Below are 20,113 nucleotides of genomic sequence, written 5' to 3'. Positions count from 1 at the left end.
CAAATTTGAACTGGACATGTGATATGTGGATATGTCATGTTTTGGACATGTCATGTTTTGGTAAATGATCCGAGTTGCCTATGTTACGCCGGAATGTTGATTCATTTCCGTTCCGGTGAATTTTAGGCGCTCGATATGTCCATTTTTTAGCAAAGGTCATGCTGAAATTTCCCGTGAATAAAGGCATGATTTGTGCTACATAGTTGGCGTATCGAGTGCTGGCACATAGATTTCTTTTTTTATCTCATTTCTCATTTATTCATACTTTTAGAAATAAATGAGGACACTTAATCATAGGGAACATGTCGAACAATGAAGAAACTGGGCCTTCTGACCAAGATGCTGACGAGATGGATTATGAGGGTGAACAAGACTACCTCGACTTTTTGACTGCTAAGCAAGGTTTGCAGGTCCGCCTCGATGATGGTACTGACGCCGACACCGACACCGACGGCGCCGGCACCGATGGCGGCGCCGAGACCGGTGGGGAAGGTACCGCCGGGGAAGATACCGGAGCTGATGCCGGTACCGAAAAGAGGCATAAGAAGCAGAGGATACGAAAACCTAACAAACTAGGGATTGGACGACTTGTGATAACAAAGATGGCACCTGGCAAGTTTGAGCCGTTAGAGCCGGAAGAACCTCACAAGTGCTATGGGAACCAAGTAGGATGCATCCTACGGGAATGCGCGAGCATCAATGACGATGACTTGTGGAGTAAAGAACATTTGACGCAGTTGCTCCTAACGAAGTTGCACAAGAGATTCAAGTTCCCCGATCGGGATGATAACATAGAACAACCGTGGGATGATCCGAAGATGAAAAAGATTAACAATCACGCTATGGGCATGTTCAGCAATGATTTGACCTCCTGCAAATCGAGGGTGAAACGAGCTATTGAGGCTGAGGAACCCCTGTCCAAGATTCTGGAGGAAAATCCGACACTTACGGAAGAGGAGTTCGAAAAGTTCAAGGACACTTGCGCTACCGAGGACGCCAAGGCTAAGGCTGCGAAATTCAAGAGCCTTCAGCAAAGGAACACGGGGAAGCATCGCCCCGGAAGCCGTGGCTACCTCGGTAAAAGGCCCATATGGGATAAGGAGGGCGCGGAACGTGAAGCCGCGGGTCTCCCAGACCCCTTCGCGAAGTTCACCAACCCCTTGGAGCATGACTTCATCAGGGCCCGCTACAAGTGGGACAAGGAGAAAAAGGTTTTTTACACGGACAAGATCACGAGGAAATTGATTAGACTACTGGAGAAGCAACACCAGCTTGCAGCCGAAAACCCTACTTCTCCGATGAGGCCCAAGTGGGACACCCCTCTCAACCGGGCCTTGAACGAACTTATGGGACTCCCTTTGGGCCAGCGGCCGCAATATGGTTGTGTGCACGGCGCTGGAGATGGCGCCACGTGGAAGGTGTTTTACAACGAGGGCCCGGAGGCCAAGAAGCAGAAAAAGAAGTTTAGTCAGGCGGACATCGACGCGAAGGTGAAGCTTGCGGTCGAGAAAAAAGCAGCTGAGGATGCGAAAAAAGCAGCCGAGGACAAATATGAGTTGTTACAGCAGGCAGTCAATGCAGCTGTAACTGCCTGCAGAAATGATTTCGCTACTAACTTGGTTCCAGTTATCTTCAACTGGACGAAGGAAAATCTAGACAAGACGGTACATGATTTCCCGTTGCCTAGTTTCAACAGGAGCAACTCCATGAACAACAACATCATCGCACCATCACTTGCCCACACAACCGGGCCTCCTCTCGCAGCCACTCCCGCTCATAGGAGCCCGTCCTCAGTCTCTGGCACGCTTGGTGGGCCTTCGTCTTTGGCTGAGCTCGACGCCATCACGGTAATTACATGTCGCACCACCATATATATATATATATATATATATATATATATATATATATATATATATAATATTCCATTTTTGTTGCCTTTCGGATGTTCTACGCCACAGTCCCTGCCGAACTTGCGTAACGCTACTTTGTTAGTTTGCGTACGATGACCTGCGTACCTCTAGTTAATTAATTTGCATACTGTATGTTGCATCTAGTTGCTAACCCTTTCTTTTTCGGTGTTCTCTAGTATATTTTTTTGCCTATATATGATTGTACATCCTCTTCATGAACATGCATCTCTAACAGGTACCTAGTTTCTTGATGGCGAGATGGAACTGCTATGTCGTGTACAAAGGGAAGGTTCCGGGGGTGTACAACGAGTGGCATGAGTGTCAGGCGCAAGTGAATGGGTTCTCGGACGCCAGCCAGAAAGGCTTCAAAAGCAGACAAGAAGGAGAAGCTAGTTACTTGAGGTTCACGCTAGCGCGAGAGAGGACTCGTAACCGACATCTCATGTACTGCATAGTTCCGCTCTCACTCATAGTGATAGCTCTTCTCGCGTATACCTTTGTTTAGATGGATGACGTTGTAGTTGCAAGTATTCGAGACTTGCATGTATCGCTATTTTCGAGATGATGACAAGATACCACTTTGTGTTGGATGATTATTATGACCAGACTATTTGTATGTATATGCTATGATTATATTTGTGGTGTCGCAGGCATTTGTATGTGTATCATGATGACATTTGTATGTGCTAAAGATTCTTCTATAAAGCCTGTTCAAATACAAAACAAATATGCCGAAAAAAACAAAAACTACTAAAATTAGCAGTAGCGAGTGGAGAAAAGTTAGCAGCAGCATGGTTGTAGCAGTAGCGCGCACAGGGGAAGCGCGCTATAGCTATTAGCAGCAGCGAGGTTCCTTTAAGCGCGCTGCTGCAACACTTGTGTAGCAGTAGCGCGGGTGGACCAGCGCTACTGCTATACGTTAGCTGTAGCGCCTTATTAGTAGCGCCGGCCCCCGCGCTACTAAAAGGCTGAAAACCCGCGCTGCTGCTAGGCTTTTCCCTTGTAGTGCGAGATACATGTTGCCTGGTCACACTTCTGTCAGGGCATTTTTGCCATTACACGAAGTGGAGGTAGTTTTGTCAATTTCATCGGCGCAGGGGGTACAAACTAAAAAAAAACCGGTATGGCTCTCCCAGGTTTTCACCAAAAGCGTAGATATTTGGTCGGTTGCTCGGGAACGTTCGCGCCAATGCGAGATCTTCACGCCAACGCGCGAACGTTTGCGCGGGAGTCAAGTCGTATCTCTGTTACTCCCTCCGTCACGGTTTAGAAGGCACAGTTAAATTTGCGTGCATTTTCATAATAGACAAGGTTTAGGGCGCATTGCATTTATTTCTAATAGCTAATTAGTACTCTGATATACTACTATTTCTATATGCATGCGTAGTGTAAATGCTATTTTTTAGCCCATCACACAACCAATAGATAACCACCTAGGTCCCAGAGAATTTCTAAGCGCGCCTTCTAAACCGTGACGGAGGTAGTAGTTTGAATGAAGAGGGTTAGCCTTCATTTATTATCTAAAGCCTCCGATGAGAATGTTTTGCACCTGAAAATGTTATATTGGAATTCGACATTATTTGGGAAATGCTGGGCTGAAAAGAAAAGGTGTATATAATAAAGATGGTCGGCTGAAAAGCTGGGTGGGGACCCAAACACACCGGGGTTTCAGTTCCAAAAGGGGGGAAAACCGTGGGCTTTGGTTGTGCTTGGCGAAGCTGCCTTCCCTTCCATGGAGTCAAGATCCGGGCGTCGTCCCCTCCGTTCATCCGCGCAGATTGGTGGTGCTGCTCCCGTGGAGCTGAGCCCCGGGCGTCGCCTGCGTTTTGCGCAGCCACAGCTCTGTAGTACAAGCGGCGGCGGCGGCGAACCGGATCGCATCAGCTCCCTCCCGCAGGAGCTCCTCCTCCTCATAATCGCCGTCATGGGATGCGCTGCCACGGCCGCGCGCACCAGCGTCCTCTCCCGCCGGTGGCGCGATCTCTGGACGCATCTCCGCCAGATCGTCTTCCACAACCTCGCGCCGTCGATTGCAGCGGCGGTCCGCCGTGTCCGTGGCCCCCCGGCCGCGGTCTCCCTCCTGGAAGTCCGCATCCCCAACGCCAGCAGGCATCCCTGGCCCGTCGGCGCCACGGCCAGCAGGCTGCTCCGCGATGCCGTGCGACTGCAGCCGGAGGAGATCGTCCTCAGCTTCCCGTGGAGCGTCGAATCTGAAGGCGGGCCGAACCTCGTGCGGCTGCCGTGCTTCCGGCGGACCAAATCCCTGATGCTGGAAAGGCTTCTCTTCTACTGCCCCGACGGCGAGTTCACCGCACTCCGGACGCTGTCCATCTCCTACGGCCTGGGCGGCCTCCACAGCTTGCTCCCCCGATGCCCGCACCTCCGCGTGCTCAGCCTCAAGTTTGTCAACGATGGCTACGGACTTGTCCAGAATGGGTTCATCTCACTCCACTTGCCATCGCTGCAGCAACTTTTCCTTGAAACCCGCATACTACACACAGATGCAGTCGACATCGTCGCCCCTCTGCTGAAGCGACTGACGGTGTCTGTAGGCGCTTACAAGGTGGTCAGCGGCATCTCCATCTCGGCGCCAATGCTGGACAAGGTGTCGTGGGAGTGGCGGTACTTTGAGGCCGGGAGCATTCTCCAGTTTGGGCCTTGGAGACTCCACAGGTTGTGGATACACACAGGAGAGAGGCAGGGACAGGTTCCTTCGCTCCACATTCATGCATCCCATGTATGTAATGTATCCTATCCACACTCCACTCAAGCTCAGTTTACTCAATTTATTATCGGAACTAGCAAGCGTGCGTGCAGACTCAAAAAAGAGAAGTATATATATGTTTACATACGAAATCTTACCAAGCTAATGACCACCTGATGTTTTGAATTTTCGTGATAATTTCTAGCAAATCTCTCTTTTTTCTGATCCTGTCAATGTTTTTTCAGAGCTGGTTTATTTCCGATGAAGACAACTTTGCGCACAAGTTAGAGAAGCACATGGTTGCTGCTGATTTCTCCCTTTTGGAGCTACGTCTCCTAAAAGCCGGACATGTTTTTGGAGCACTGGTGTTTCATCTCCTCGGGATTACTCGTATTTCGAGAGGTCTACAGAGGCTTAAGATCGTCCTAGAGAGATCGATGGTAATTATTCTTACATGTTCCCCTGCCTGTTTCATATCATTTCTCTGTTTTACACTGTGTAATTAAGTAGTAGTTTAAATTTTATTTTTGGTTTTAGCTGAAAGGGAAATGCCCGCCACACTGTCCATGTGAACCCACAAACTGGAGATCTCAAACTATCTCCTTGACTGCTCTCGAGCAAGTGGAAATCAATGGCTTCCAAGGACAGGAACATGAGTTTGATTTACTGGAATTAATACTCAAATGTGCGCCAGTGCTTAAAAAAATGATACTGCATCTGTCACAGGAGGCCACATCTAATAATAGTGCAAGCGCAAAAATATGTGACATCTGGAGCAGGGCCTATTCTTCAGTGGAATGCTATGTTTATGAGAGGTCTGGTGAGTATTTATTCAGCATCCATAATTAGCATGCTCTTTTATATATATATGAGAGCTCTCAAAACCTAAGCTTTCATTGCTTTTCATGTTTAGGGTGGTTACGTTGAAATGTGGTACTGACGTCCCAATTAGAGTTTAATTATGCATGTATCCCGGTTATTAGCTAATTTAATATGCTATATTTTATCCGAATTTGTGTGCCCACACCCTGGTTTTTATAGAAATATAAGCTGGATATATACTTGCGTTGGTGATAACAAAAATTAATATTTTTTGTGTGGCCTTTCCTTACCATATTTGCCTTTTTGCATTCTTCTGTTTACCGTGCCCTTCGGTTTTGTGTCTTTATTCAAATTTATAGGCTATATATATGGCTGAACTGGTATCTGCTGATTTTTATTGGCCATCCAATTTTGCACAAGTTATTTAGTTCCAGTGAGATTCTGTTTAGCATGTACTGTGGTATTTGTTCCTGCTGTCAGCATGTATTGTATTTTATTTGTCAGCATGTATTTTATTTTATTTGCCAGTGACAACAATCATTACACATATAGGAACTATACAATTGCACGGTGCGATACTTACTGGAGCTAGGTTTCAATCTGTCTCCTTTGCAGGGTTAATGCATCGCAACCATATTTATCTGTTGACATGATTCCCGTCCTTACATTTGTGAATTCTAGTCGACGAACATCATCCTTTTCCCATTCGGAAAAATCAATTACCTAGTCTCAAGACTTTGTTTGGTTGCTTGGACTGAACTAATCAAGTGCATGTTGTATTGCCAGTGTATTGTAGCTCTTTATAGGGAGCTCAGTTAAATCCTGATTGGTTTCTATGCACTCAACCTGTGATTATTATGTTAAACCTGCGGTTTGAATTGCCCTTTGTTCTATTTCATTTTGCCAAAATACCAGCGACGTCCCGTTTGGGGCAGACGCCACTAATTATCTACACCTGTAAGGCTTTTCCTACTAGTGTAACCTCTGCTATTGTCATATCTGCTACCATCACTAGTAGAAAACAGGGCTTTGGTCCAGGCCGAGTCAGCCCATTAGTCCCGGTTCAGTCCAGAACCGGGACCAATGGGGGCATTGGACCCGGTTCGTGAGCCCAGGGGGCCGGCCGGGCCAGTTGGCCATTGGTCCCGGTTCATCTGGACCTTTTGGTCCCGGTTGGTGGGATGAACCGGGACCAATGGGCCTCGCGCCTGGCCCACCACCATTGGTCCCGGTTGGTGGCTTGAACCGGGACCAAAGGCTCCCTTTGGTCCCGGTTCATGCCACCAACCGGGACCAATGAGGTGCCTATATATACCCCCTCGCTTAAGAGCAGAGCACACTGCTCTATTTTTTTCTGGCTGAGGGGGAGAGGGCTTGGTTGTGCTCTAGCTCACCTCCTATGCACACAAGGTGTTCGATGGAATGCCCGAGCCACACTACTTAAGCTTTCTCCTCTTCAAGCTCGACCTCCAATCTCCATTTTCCATAATATTTGTCTAGGTTTAGCGGTCCGTCACGCCCCGTCCCCGTCTTCACCGTCGTCGATCACCCGCGCCGAGCTCATCGCCGGCACCACCGTGGTGAGCCTCTTGTTCTTATCTTTTTTCTGAAAGGAAAAATATTCTTACTTGTATGTTTACATAGATACTTGTATTATTTTCTTACTTTTATTATTGCATCTTATATAGTGCGATGGTTTTGGTATCCGCCCCCATCGGCCCTCGTCCTGTCTATGATTCGGATGTGGTATATATATTATCTTTATAACTATTGTTCATTTATTGTTTATGAAAATTATGCCGACCAACGTGACATAGATTTTATTTATGTAGGATGTATGTGAATTGGAAATGCCAACCGACCCTATTGTCGAGAGGTTAAATTTAGTTGAAGAAGAAAACAATTTGTTGAAGGAAAAAATAAAAAAAAATTGAGGAGGAGAAGATGATATTGGAGTTGCATGTTTCGGATGTCGTCGATGATCACAAGATCAAGATGGATGCAATGCGCTTGAAGATTAGAAAGATTAGAAAATATGCCATTCATACCGAGGCTTGGTATCATTATGCCGTTGGATCAATTGTTACCTTGGTTGCGATTATGATCGCATCTGTTTTTCGCATTAAAATGTTTTACATAGTTTCAATGTATGGTTTAATTAATTAGATGCTGTGGAGAGCTATATGTTGCTAGATGAGAACTATGTATGCACTTTGGTTTTAATGTGATGATGAACTTCTATTAATTTGGACACTTAATTATATATAATGCACACAGATGAACCGGCAATGGATGTATGGTGACAGACACACCTGCGAGTACATTAAGGGTGTGCATGAGTTTCTCGATGCGGCTGAGGCAAACAAGCAGAATGGTTTTATGTGTTGTCCATGCGCTGAATGTGGGAATACGAGGTCTTACTCTAACCAGAAAATCCTTCACTCCCACCTGCTTTACAAGGGTTTCATACCACACTATAATGTTTGGACGAGACACGGAGAAATAGGGGTTATGATGGAAGACGGCGAAGAAGAAGAGTACGATGACAACTATGTGCCCCCTGAATACGGTGATGCTGCAACGGGGGGAGCTGGTGAAGATCAAGAGGAACCAGACGATGTGCCCAGTGATGCTGCAATGGGTGAAGCTGCTGAAGATCAAGAGGAACCAGACGATGTGCCCGATGATGATGATCTCCGCCGGGTCATTGTCGATGCAAGGACGCAATGCGAAAGTCAAAAGGAGAAGCTGAAGTTCGATCGCATGTTAGAGGATCACAAAAAAGGGTTGTACCCCAATTGCGAAGATGGCAACACAAAGCTCGGTACCGTACTGGAATTGCTGCGGTGGAAGGCAGAGAATGTTGCGGCTGACAAAGGATTTGAGAAGCTACTGAAAATATTCAAGAAGAAGCTTCCAAAGGATAACGAATTGCCCGATAGTACATACGCAGCAAAGAAGGTCGTATGCCCTCTAGGATTGGAGGTGGAGAAGATACATGCATGCCCTAATGACTGCATCCTCTACCGCGGTACATACAAGGATCTGAACGCATGCCCGGTATGCGGTGCATTGCGGTATAAGATCAGACGAGATGACCCTGATGATGTTGACGGCGAGCCCCCCAGGAAGAGGGTTCCTGCGAAGGTGATGTGGTATGCTCCTATAATACCACGGTTGAAACGTCTGTTCAGAAACGAAGAGCATGCAAAGTTGATGCGATGGCATAGTGAGAACCGAAAGAGAGATGGGAAGTTGAGAGCACCCGCTGACGGGTCGTAGTGGAGAAAAGTCGAAAGAAAGTACTGGGATGAGTTTGCAAAGGACCCAAGGAATGTATGGTTTGCTTTAAGCACGGATGGCATTAATCCTTTCGGGGAGCAGAGCAGCAATCACAGCACCTGGCCCGTGACTATGTATGTATAACCTTCCTCCTTGGATGTGCATGAAGCGGAAGTTCATTATGACGCCAGTTCTCATCCAAGCCCCTAAGCAACCCGGCAACGACATTGATGTGTACCTAAGGCCATTAGTTGAAGAACTTTTACAGCTGTGGAATGGAAACGGTGTACGTACGTGGGATGAGCACAGACAGGAGGAATTTAACATAAAGGCATTGCTGTTCGTGACCATCAACGATTGGCCTGCTCACAGTAACCTTTCAGGACAGACAAACAAAGGATACCACGCATGCACGCACTGTTTAGATGACACTGAAAGTATATACCTGGACAAATGCAGGAAGAATGTTTACCTGGGCCATCGTCGATTTCTTCCGACCAACCATCAATGTCGAAAGAAAGGCAAGCATTTCAAAGGCGAGGCAGATCACTGGAAGAAGCCCGCCATGCGTACCGGTGATCACGTACTTGCTATGGTCAATGATTTACACCCAATCTTTGAAAAGGGTCCGGTGGACTAGCTGTTCCGAATGACGCTGAGGGAAACGCACCCATGTGGACGAAGAAATCTATATTTTGGGATCTACCCTACTGGAAAGACCTAGAGGTCCGCTCTTCAATCGACGTGATGCACGTGACGAAGAACCTTTGCGTGAACCTGAGATCTGATAGATAGAATATTTTTGGTATTTTTGATATAAAGATGCAAAGTAAAAAAGTAAAGGCAAAGTAAATAGCAAAACAATATAAAAGGGATGGAGATTGATATGATGAGAATAGACCCGGGGGCCATAGGTTTCACTAGTGGCTTCTCTCAAGAGCATAAGTATTCTACGGTGGGTGAACAAATTACTGTTGAGCAATTGATAGAATTGTGCATAATTATGAGAATATCTAGGCATGATCATGTATATAGGCATCATGCCCGTGACAAGTAGATCAAAACGATTCTGCATCTACTACTATTACTCCACTCATCGACCGTTATCCAGCATGCATCTAGAGTATTAAGTTAATAACAGAGTAACACCTTAAGCAAGATGACATGATGTAGAGAGATAAATTCATGCAATATGAAATAAACCCCATCTTGTTATCCTCGATGGCAACGATACAATACGTGCCTTGCTGCCCTTTCTGTCACTGGGTAAGGACACCGCAAGATCGAACCCAAAGCTAAGCACTTCTCCCATGGCAAGAACTACCAATCTAGTTGGCCAAACCAAACGGATAATTCAAAGAGACTTGCAAAGATAACCAATCATGCATAAAAGAATTCATAGAATATTCAAATATTATTCATAGATAGACTTGATCATAAACCCACAAGTCATCAGTCTCAACAAACACACCGCAAAAAGAAGATTACATTGAATAGATCTCCACAAGAGAGGGGGAGAACTTTGTATTGAGATTCAAAGAGAGAGAAGAAGCCATCTAGCTACTAACTATGGACCTGAAGGTCTGAGGTAAACTACTCACACTTCATCGGAGGGGCTATGATGATGTAGAAGCCCTCTGTGATGACGGCCCTCTTCCGGCGGAGCTCCGGAACAGCCCCAAGATGGGATCTTGTGGATACAGAAAGTTGCGGCGGTGGAATTAGGTTTTTGGCTCCTCTTCTTATCGTTTGGGGGTACGTGTGTATATATAGGAGGAAGGAGTAAGTCAGTGGAGCACCGAGGGGCCCACGAGGCAGGGGGCGCGCCCTAGAGGGGGCGCCCCCCACCCTCGTGACTACCTCTTTGATCCCTTGCAGTAGGGTCCAAGTCTCCTGGATCACGTTCGGTGAGAAAATCACGTTTCCGAAGATTTTATTCCGTTTGGACTCAGTTTGATATTCCGTTTATCTGAAATACTGAAATAGGCAAAAAACAACAATTCTGGGCTGGGCCTCCGGTTAATAGGTTAGTCCCAAAAATAATATAAAAGTGGAAAATAAAGCCCAATATAGTCCAAACCAGTAGATAATATAGCATGGAGCAATCAAAAATTATAGATACGTTGGAGACGTATCATATATCTATATGTGAAGACCTCTCTTTCTTTATTACTTCCTATTAATTGCAACGATGACCAAAACTATGTTTGTCAACTCTCAACAACTTTTAGTCATCATACTTTTTCTATGTGAGCTCATTACTCTCCATGAGATTCACATGATCTCTTTGTTTCTTTTTATTTATTTCTCTTTTCTTTTATTCACTTAGGATCATGGCAAAATAATCAAGCCCTTGACTCAACACTAATCTTTATTATATATATAGCTCACGGACTCGATTACATAGGAGCATTATAAAGCAAAACTCACAACTAGATCATACTAAGAACATTTATTCTACTAGATCAAGATAATACCAAAAGAATCGAACTAAGAAAAACGGTAAAGATAAAAGTGATGGTGATACGATACCGGGGCACTCCCCCAAGCTTGGCAGTTGCCAAGGGGAGTGCCCATACCCATGTGATTATGTCTCTTTTTTCGGGGATGGTGATGTGATATTCTTGGCGATGATGCCCCTCAGGATACGATTCTCCTCCTCGAGCTTATTGACTTGCTTCTTGAGATCCATTATTTCCTTTTGGAGTTTTCCTGTAACAGCTGAAGCTCCCTGTACCCAAGGGTGCTGCATAGCTGCGGGAGAACCAGTTACACTCTTTTTCATATTCTCATAAGAATGAAATCTAACATTGGAAGGGATAACCGAGTTTGGAATAGCCGAGCTCTGCAGTTCTCCCATTGTGAATCCAGCTCGGAAGCGGGAAGTGACTTCTTGATCTTCTTCCATGGCATCTATCCTCTTCAAGTCAGCCTCCATCTCTTCCTCCGTTGCTGGCCCAAGGAGGTCAACATTATTGTTTGTCATTGATCTCGGTGCCGGATGAGACACCCGGCTCTCCCCGACTGACTCTTGCGAAGACATCTTGCTCTAATCGGCAGCAGCAACAGCTCAAAACACAAACAGAGAGTAATTGTGTGATACGGTAGTCAAAACCCTCGGGAGATTATATAATGAATTTTTACCGACCAAAATACGTGTCATGTAAGAAAACGGAGTCCGGAAAGCGCACGAGGTGCCCACGAGGTAGGGGGCGCGCCCAGGGGGTAGGGCGCGCCCTCCACCCTCGTGGAGCCCTCGTGTCCTTCCCGAACTGCTTCTTATTTTTCTATTTTTCTAAATATTCCAAAACGGAGAAATATTGCCTTAAAAACTGTTTTGGAGTCGGTTTACTTACCATACCAGATACATATTCCTTTTCGGAGTCTGGAACTTTACGGAAAGTGTCCCTTATGTATTCCTCCGGGGTTACGGTTTCAATAACATTGGTTTCAACATTTATGGGATTACCTGAGATATAATGTTTGATTCTTTGACCGTTCACCTCCTTCGGATTTGTGCCTTCGAAGTTGTTGATTTTTATGGCACCGGAACGATAGACCTCCTCGATAACGTAAGGACCTTCCCATCTAGAGAGAAGTTTACCTACAAAAAATATTAAACGAGAGTTGTATAGCAATACATAGTCACCTACATTAAACTCATGCTTTTGTATCCTTTTATCATGCCATCTTTTAACTTTTCCTTTAAACAACTTGGCATTTTCGTAGGCTTGGGTTCTCCATTCATCGAGTGAGCTAATATCAAATAACCTCTTATCACCGGCAAGTTTAAAATCATAATTGAGCTCTTTAATAGCCCAATATGCCTTGTGTTCTAGTTCGAGAGGTAAGTGACATGCTTTGCCATAAACCATTTTATACGGAGACATACCCATAGGATTTTTATGTGCAGTTCTATAGGCCCATAATGCATCATCAAGTTTCTTGGACCAATTCATTCTAGATCTATTAACAGTCTTTTGGGAAACTAATTTGAGCTCTCTATTACTCAATTCTACTTGACCACTAGACTGAGGATGATAAAGAGATGCAATTCTATGATTATCATCATATTTAGCAAGCATTTTACGGAAAGCACCATGAATAAAATGTGAACCACCATCAGTCATTAAATATCTAGGGACTCCAAATCTTGGAAAAATAACTTCTTTAAGCATTTTAATAGAAGTGTTATGATCAGCACTACTAGTTGGAATAGCTTCTACCCACTTAGTAACGTAATCAACAGCAACTAAAATATGTGTATATCCATTAGAGGAAGGAAAGGTTCCCATATAGTCAAAGCCCCAAACATCAAATGGTTCAATAACAAGTGAATAATTCATAGGCATTTCTTGACGTCTACTAATATTACCAATTCTTTGACATTCATCACAAGATATGACAAACTTACGGGCATCCTTGAAGAGAGTAGGCCAATAAAAACTAGATTGCAATACCTTATGTGCAGTTCTATCTCGAGCATGGTGTCCTCCATAAGCTTCGGAGTGACACTTGCGTAGGATCTGTTCCTGTTCATGCTCACAATGTCTAATAACACCATCTACTCCTTCTTTATAAAGATGTGGGTCATCCCAAAAGTAATGCCTCAAATCATAGAACTTTTTCTTTTACTGGTATGTGAAACTACGTGGTATAAACTTAGCAACAATATAATTAGCATAATCAGCATACCATGGAGCAGTATTAGAAGCATTTATGACATTTAATTGCTCATCGGGAAAGCTATCATCAATAGGAAGTGGATCATCAAGCACATTTTCTAACCTAGACAAGTTGTCTGCAATGGGGTTCTCAGCTCCCTTTCTATCAACAATATGTAAATCAAATTCTTGTAGCAAGAGAACCCATCTAATAAGTCTAGGTTTAGCATCTTTCTTTTCCATAAGATATTTAATAGCAGCATGATCAGTGTGAATAGTTACTTTAGAATCAACAATATAAGGTCTGAACTTATCACAAGCAAATACAACTGCCAAGAATTCTTTTTCAGTAGTAGCATAATTTCTTTGAGCATTGTCTAGGGTTTTACTAGCATATTGAATAACATTTAATTTCTTATCAACTCTTTGCCCTAGAAGAGCACCACTAGCATCACACATAATTTCAAAGGGTAAATTCCAATCAGGTGGCTGAACAATAGGTGCAGAGATCAATGCTTTCTTAAGTATTTCAAATGCTTCTACACAATCATCATCAAAAACAAATGGTATATCTTTTTGTAATAAATTAGTTAGAGGCCGAGAAATTTTTGAGAAGTCCTTAATGAACCTCCTATAAAATCCGGCATGACCAAGGAAACTCCTTATACCTTTGATGTCCTTGGGACATGGCATCTTCTCAATAGCATCAACCTTGGCTTTATCAACCTCAATACCTCTTTCAGAAACTTTGTGCCCCAAGACAATACCTTCATTAACCATAAAGTGGCACTTTTCCCAATTCAAGACAAGATTAGTTTCTTCACATCTCTGCAAAACTCGATCAAGGTTGCTCAAGCAATCATCAAAAGAAGATCCATAGACGGAGAAATCGTCCATGAAACCCTCACAAATATTTTCACAAAAGTCAGAGAATATAGCCATCATGCATCTTTGAAAGGTAGCAGGTGCATTACATAGACCAAAAGGCATACGTCTATAAGCAAAAGTACCAAAAGGGCAAGTAAAAGTAGTCTTCGATTGATCTTTGGCTGACACAGGTATTTCAGAGAAACCAGAATAACCATCTAGAAAGCAAAAATGTGTATCTTTGGATAGTCTTTCTAGCATTTGATCGATAAAAGGTAAGGGGTAATGATCCTTTTTAGTTGCCTTATTTGATTTGCGGAAATCAATTACCATCCTATAACCTGTAATAATTCTTTGAGGTATCAATTCATCTTTATCATTAGGAACGACATTAATACCTCCCTTCTTAGGGACACAATGAACAGGACTTACCCACTGACTATCAGCAACGGGATAAATTATACCTGCCTTAAGGAGCTTTAGTATTTCCTTTCTTACCACTTCTTTCATTTTAGGATTCAACCGTCGTTGATGATCACGAACGGGTTTAGCATCTTCTTCCAAATTAATTTTATGTTGACATAGAGTGGGACTAATGCCCTTAAGATCATCAAGAGTATACCCAATAGAAGCCTGGTGCTTCTTCAGAGTTTTCAATAATCTCTCTTCCTCATGCTCTGAAAGGTTAGCACTAATAATAACAGGGTATATCTTTTTCTCATCGAGATAAGCATATTTAAGAGTATCAGGCAACGGTTTAAGCTCAAACACGGGATCACCCTTGGGTGGAGGAGGATCCCCTAGGATTTCAACACGCAAATTGTGTTTCAGAATAGGTTCCTGTTTAAAGAATACTTCATATATTTCCCTTCTTTCATTCATAAACATGTCATTTTCATGGTCTAGCAAATATTGTTCTAAAGGATCACTAGGAGGTACGGCAATAGAAGCAAGACCAATAATTTCATCCTTACTAGGTAATTCTTCTTCACGGTGTTGTCTACTAAATTTGGAGAAATTAAATTCATGAGTCATATCATCTAAACCGATAGTAACAACATCCCTTTTGCAATCTATGGTAGCATTAATAGTGTTTAAGAAGGGTCTACCAAATATAATGGGACAAAAGCTATCTTGTGGGGAACCAAGAACAAGAAAATCAGCAGGATATTTAGTTTTCCCACACAAGACTTCAACATCTCTAACAATTCCCATTGGTGAAATAGTATCTCTATTGGCAAGTTTAATTGTGACATCAATATCTTCTAACTCAACAGGTGCAATATCATGCATAATTTCTCTATATAGGATAATAGGTATTGCACTAGCACTGGCAACCATGATAACAATGATCTCCTATTTTAAAAGAGATAACAGGCATGCCTACCACAGGTCTAGGTTTATCTTTAGCACAAGGTTTAGCAATTCCAGCAGTTTCATCACAGAAATAAATAACATGCCCATCAATATTATCAGACAAGAGATCTTTAACAATAGCAATATCAGGTTCAACTTTAATTTGCTCATGAGGTGTATAAGTTTAAAATTGCTTTTACGAACCAAAGTTGAAGCTTTAGCATGAACCTTTATCCTAACAGGAAAGGGTGGTTTCTCAACATAAGAAGTAGGAACAATAGGATCATTATAAGTGACAATCTTTTCTTCAACTTTAATAGGTGCAGCTACTTTACTTCTATGGGAGGATGATATTTAAACCACTTCTCCTTGGGGAGATCAACATAAGTAGCAAAAGATTCATAGAAAGAAGCTACTATCTCAGAGTCAAGTCCATATTTAGTGCTAAATTTACGGAAAACATCGGTATCCATAGAAGATTTAACACAATCAAAACTAGGTGTCATACCTGACTCCTTACCTTTGTCGAGGTCCCAATATTCAGAGTTGCGTTTAATTATTTCCAATAAATCCCATTTGAATTCAATAATCTTCATCATAAAAGAGACAACACAAGAAGTGTCAAGCATGGTATGATTGCTATCAGAAAGCCGAGCATAAAAATTTTGAATAATAATTTCGCTTGAGAGCTCATGATTGGGGCATGAATATAACATTGATTTAAGCCTCCGCCAAGCTTGAGCTATGCTTTCTCCTTCGCGAGGCCAAAATTTATATATATAATTGCGATCATGATGAACAAGATGCATAGGATAAAACTTCTGATGAAATTCCAATTTCAGTCGTTCGTAATTACAAGACCCCATATCATCACATAGCCTATACCATGTCGATGCATCTCCCTTCAAAGATAAAGGGAAGACCTTCTTCTTAACAACATCTCCGGGTACACCTGCAATCTTAAATAATCCACAAACTTCATCCACATATATTAGATGCTCATCAGGATGTTTTGTTCCATCTCCTAAAAAGGGATTAGCTAGCAGTTTTTCTATCATACCCGAAGGAATTTCAAGGTAGACATTTTCATTTTTAGTAGGTTCAGTAGGTTGAGGAGAAACTCTTTGCTCTACTGGTCGGGGTGAAGATACCCTGAACAAGCCCCTCAGAGGATTACTTTCCATAGTAACAAGTGACAGTAAATTTCAGCACACTATATAAATTTTTCCTTACCAAATTCCACCTACCAATGGCGCTTCACTTCCCGGCAACGGCGCCAGAAAAGAGTCTTGATGACCCACAAGTATAGGGGATCTATCGTAGTCCTTTCGATAAGTAAGAGTATCGAACCCAACGCGGAGCAGAAGGAAATGATAAGCGGTTTCCAGCAAGGTACTCTCTGCAAGTACTAAAATAAGTGGTAACAGATAGTTTTGTGATAGGATAATTTGTAACTATCAACAAGTAAAAAAAGTAAATAAAGTGCAGCACGGTGGGTCAATCCTTTTTGTAGCAAAGGACAAGCCTGGACAAACTCGTATATAGAGAAAAGCGCTCCTGAGGACACATGGGAATATCGTCAAGCTAGTTTTCATCACGCTCATATGATTCGCGTTCGATACTTTGATAATTTGGTATGTGGGTGGACCGGTGCTTGGGTACTGTCCTTACTTGGAAAAGCATCCCACTTATGATTAACCTCTATTGCAAGCATCCGCAACTACAACAAAAGTATTAAGGTAAACCTAACCATAGCATGAAACATATGGATCCAAATCAGCCCCTTATGAAGCAACGCATAAACTAGGGTTTAAGCTTCTGTCACTCTAGCAACCCATCATCTACTTATTACTTCCCAATGCCTTCCTCTAGGCCCAAATAATGGTGAAGTGTCATGTAGTCAACGTTCACATAACACCACTAGAGGAGAGACAACATACATCTCATCGAAATATTGAACGAATACCAAATTCACATGACTACTAATAGCAAGACTTCTCCCATGTCCTCAGGAGCAAACGTAACTACTCACAAAGCATAAACATGTTCATAATCAGAGGGGTATTAATATGCATATAGGATCTGAACATATGATCTTCCACCAAATAAACAAACTAGCATCAACTACAAGGAGTAATTAACACTACTAGCACCAATCCCGGACTTGAAGACAAGAATTGGATACAAGAGATGAACTAGGGTTTTGAGAGGAGATGGTGCTGATGAAAATGTTGATGGAGATTGCCCTCCCTCGATGAGAGGAGCATTGGTGATGACGACGGCGATGATTTCCTCCTCCGGGAGGGAAGTTTCCCCGGCAGAACAGCTCCGCCAGAGCCCTAGATTGGTTCCGCCAAGGTTCCACCTCGTGGCGGCGGAGTTTCGTCCGAGAAGATGTCTTCTTATTTTTTTTCCATCGAAAGACTTCACATAGCAGAAGATGGCCACCGGAGGGCCAACAGGGGGCCCACGAGGTAGGGGGGCGCGCCCGGGGGTAGGGTGCGCCCCCCACCCTCATGGTCAGGGTGTGGCCCCCCTGGTGAATCTCTTCCGCTGAGTATTTTTTATATATTCTGAAAACGTCTTCCCTGAAGTTTCAGGAATTTTGGAGCTGTGAAGAATAGGTCTCTAATATTTTCTCCTTTTTCAGCCAGAATCCCAGCTGCCGGCATTCTCCCTCTTCATGTAAACCTTGTAAAATAAGAGATAATAGGCATAAGTATTGTGACGTAATGTGTAGTAACAACCCATAATGCAATAAATATCGATATAAAAGCATCATGCAAAATGGACGTATCAATGGTCCACTAAGGCCATATTCTTCGGAGGCTAGGACTTCAGTCCATCTATCATTGAGCAGATCTTGGTCAGCTTGAAGCTGATGCTGCTTCTTTTTCAGGCTCCTTGCAGTGGCTATTAGTTGGCGCTTAAAGCGCTCCTGCTCATGAGGTTCCTCAGGCATGATGAAATCCTCAGTGCCGAGGCCCACCTCATCCTCAGAGAGCGGAAGGTAATTGTCGTCCTCCGAATCTTCGTGTGTGGCCTGTTTAGCACGACTAACCTTCCCAGATCTTCCCGTTCATCTTGTTCATTAGTTCTATCAATGGAGTCTTCATTTTCATCGACATCATTGTCCATGCCGTCGATATTCTCGGGGTCGTAATCAAGTGTATCGGTTGAATAATCGACGGTGGCTATGAAGTGGGTGGTGGGTGGGGAGCACAATTCTCCACCGTCAGCCCCTGGTTCGAGCCGGATATACTTCGGCTTTGAGTCCTCCGCCGAGGACAGCTTTTTTAAGGAATTTAACACATCACTCAAAGGCGAGTGCTGGAAGATGTCTGCGGCGCTGAATTGGAAGATCGATAAACGATCAAGCTCGGCGTCCGCTGGCTCACGTGGTTCGGAACTTACGGTCAGAGACGAGTCCGGAGTTCTGATGACAAAGACGCCGTGAGAGGTTAAGTCTGTGTGTGGCTCCGACACGGAGGAATTTGCGGCCTCCGTGGTGGGGTTGATCCTCCCGTCCTTGCATGGCGTCGCTTGCTCCGGATCCAGGGCCAGAGCGTTTATAGGAGCGGTCTCCTGGATGCGGCCCGATGACAAATTAGGTCTTGATCATCGGGGTGACCGGGAGCGGCTACCGCGGTCTCGAATACGAAAAAGATCAAGTCTCCACGGATGTCCGCGACGGAGTTCAAGCTCCCGAATCTGACCTGGTGGTCAGGGGCGTAGCTTTCGATCTACTCCAGATGGCCAATCGAGTTGGCTCGCAGTGCGAAGCCGCCGAACACGAAGATCTGTTCGGGTAGGAAAGTTTCTCCGCGGACAGCGTTATTATTGACGATCGAAGGGGCCATCGAACCTTTCAGCGATAGCACAGAGGAACTCTCAATGAAAGCACCAATCTCGGTGTCAAAACCGGCGGATCTCGGGTAGGGGGTCCCGAACTGTGCGTCTAAGGTTGATGGTAACAGGAGACAGCGGACACAATGTTTACCCAGGTTCGGGCCCTCTCTATGGAGGTAATACCCTATTTCCTGCTTGATTGATCTTGATGAATATGAGTATTACAAGAGTTGATCTACCACAAGATCGTAATGGCCAAACCCTACAAGTCTAGCCTATATGACTATGGTATTGAGTATATCCTTTGCGGACTACACCCTCCGGTTTATATAAACATCGGGGGGATCTAGGGTTACATAGAGTCGGTTACATAAGATGGAATCTTCATAGTTATTTGCCAAGCTTGTCTTCCACTCCAAGGAGAGTCTTATCCGGACAAGGGTACAGTCTTCGGTCTTCATATCTTCACAACCCATCAGTCCGGCCCATAGATAATAGGCCGGACGCCCGAGGACCCCTAAGTCCAGGACTCCCTCAGTAGCACCTGAACCTGGCTTCAATGAAAAGGTATCCGGCGCGTGGTGCTGTCTTCGGCATTGCAAGGCGGGTTCCTCCTTCCGAACTCCCGAATAGTCTCCAGACGAATTGATCGTGTCCGG

General features: G+C 44.1%; 1 protein-coding gene and 1 long non-coding RNA gene across 2 annotated transcripts; both read left to right on the top strand.

The window, feature by feature from the left end:
• Nucleotides 1-3,563: 3,563 nt before the first annotated feature.
• Nucleotides 3,564-5,541, top strand: LOC125519418 (uncharacterized). Its single transcript, XM_087534002.1, has 4 exons — nt 3,564-4,647; nt 4,860-5,054; nt 5,152-5,434; nt 5,528-5,541. Exons 1-4 carry the CDS (start codon nt 3,643-3,645, stop codon nt 5,539-5,541), a joined length of 1,497 nt encoding a protein of 498 aa, XP_087390128.1. The 5' UTR covers nt 3,564-3,642.
• A 1,257-nt stretch (nt 5,542-6,798) lies between these two features.
• LOC147961962 (uncharacterized) lies at nt 6,799-7,607 on the top strand. The gene is made up of 3 exons (XR_015612359.1): nt 6,799-7,016; nt 7,125-7,182; nt 7,269-7,607. It is a non-coding gene; the product is annotated as an uncharacterized LOC147961962 (long non-coding RNA).
• Nucleotides 7,608-20,113: the final 12,506 nt, after the last annotated feature.

The sequence above is a fragment of the Triticum urartu genome, chromosome 7A, assembly GCF_056163025.1.
Source record: "Triticum urartu cultivar PI428250 chromosome 7A, HENAU_Tu73, whole genome shotgun sequence".
Lineage (NCBI taxonomy): Eukaryota > Viridiplantae > Streptophyta > Magnoliopsida > Poales > Poaceae > Triticum > Triticum urartu.
This window is presented reverse-complemented; position numbering and strand designations above follow the sequence as displayed.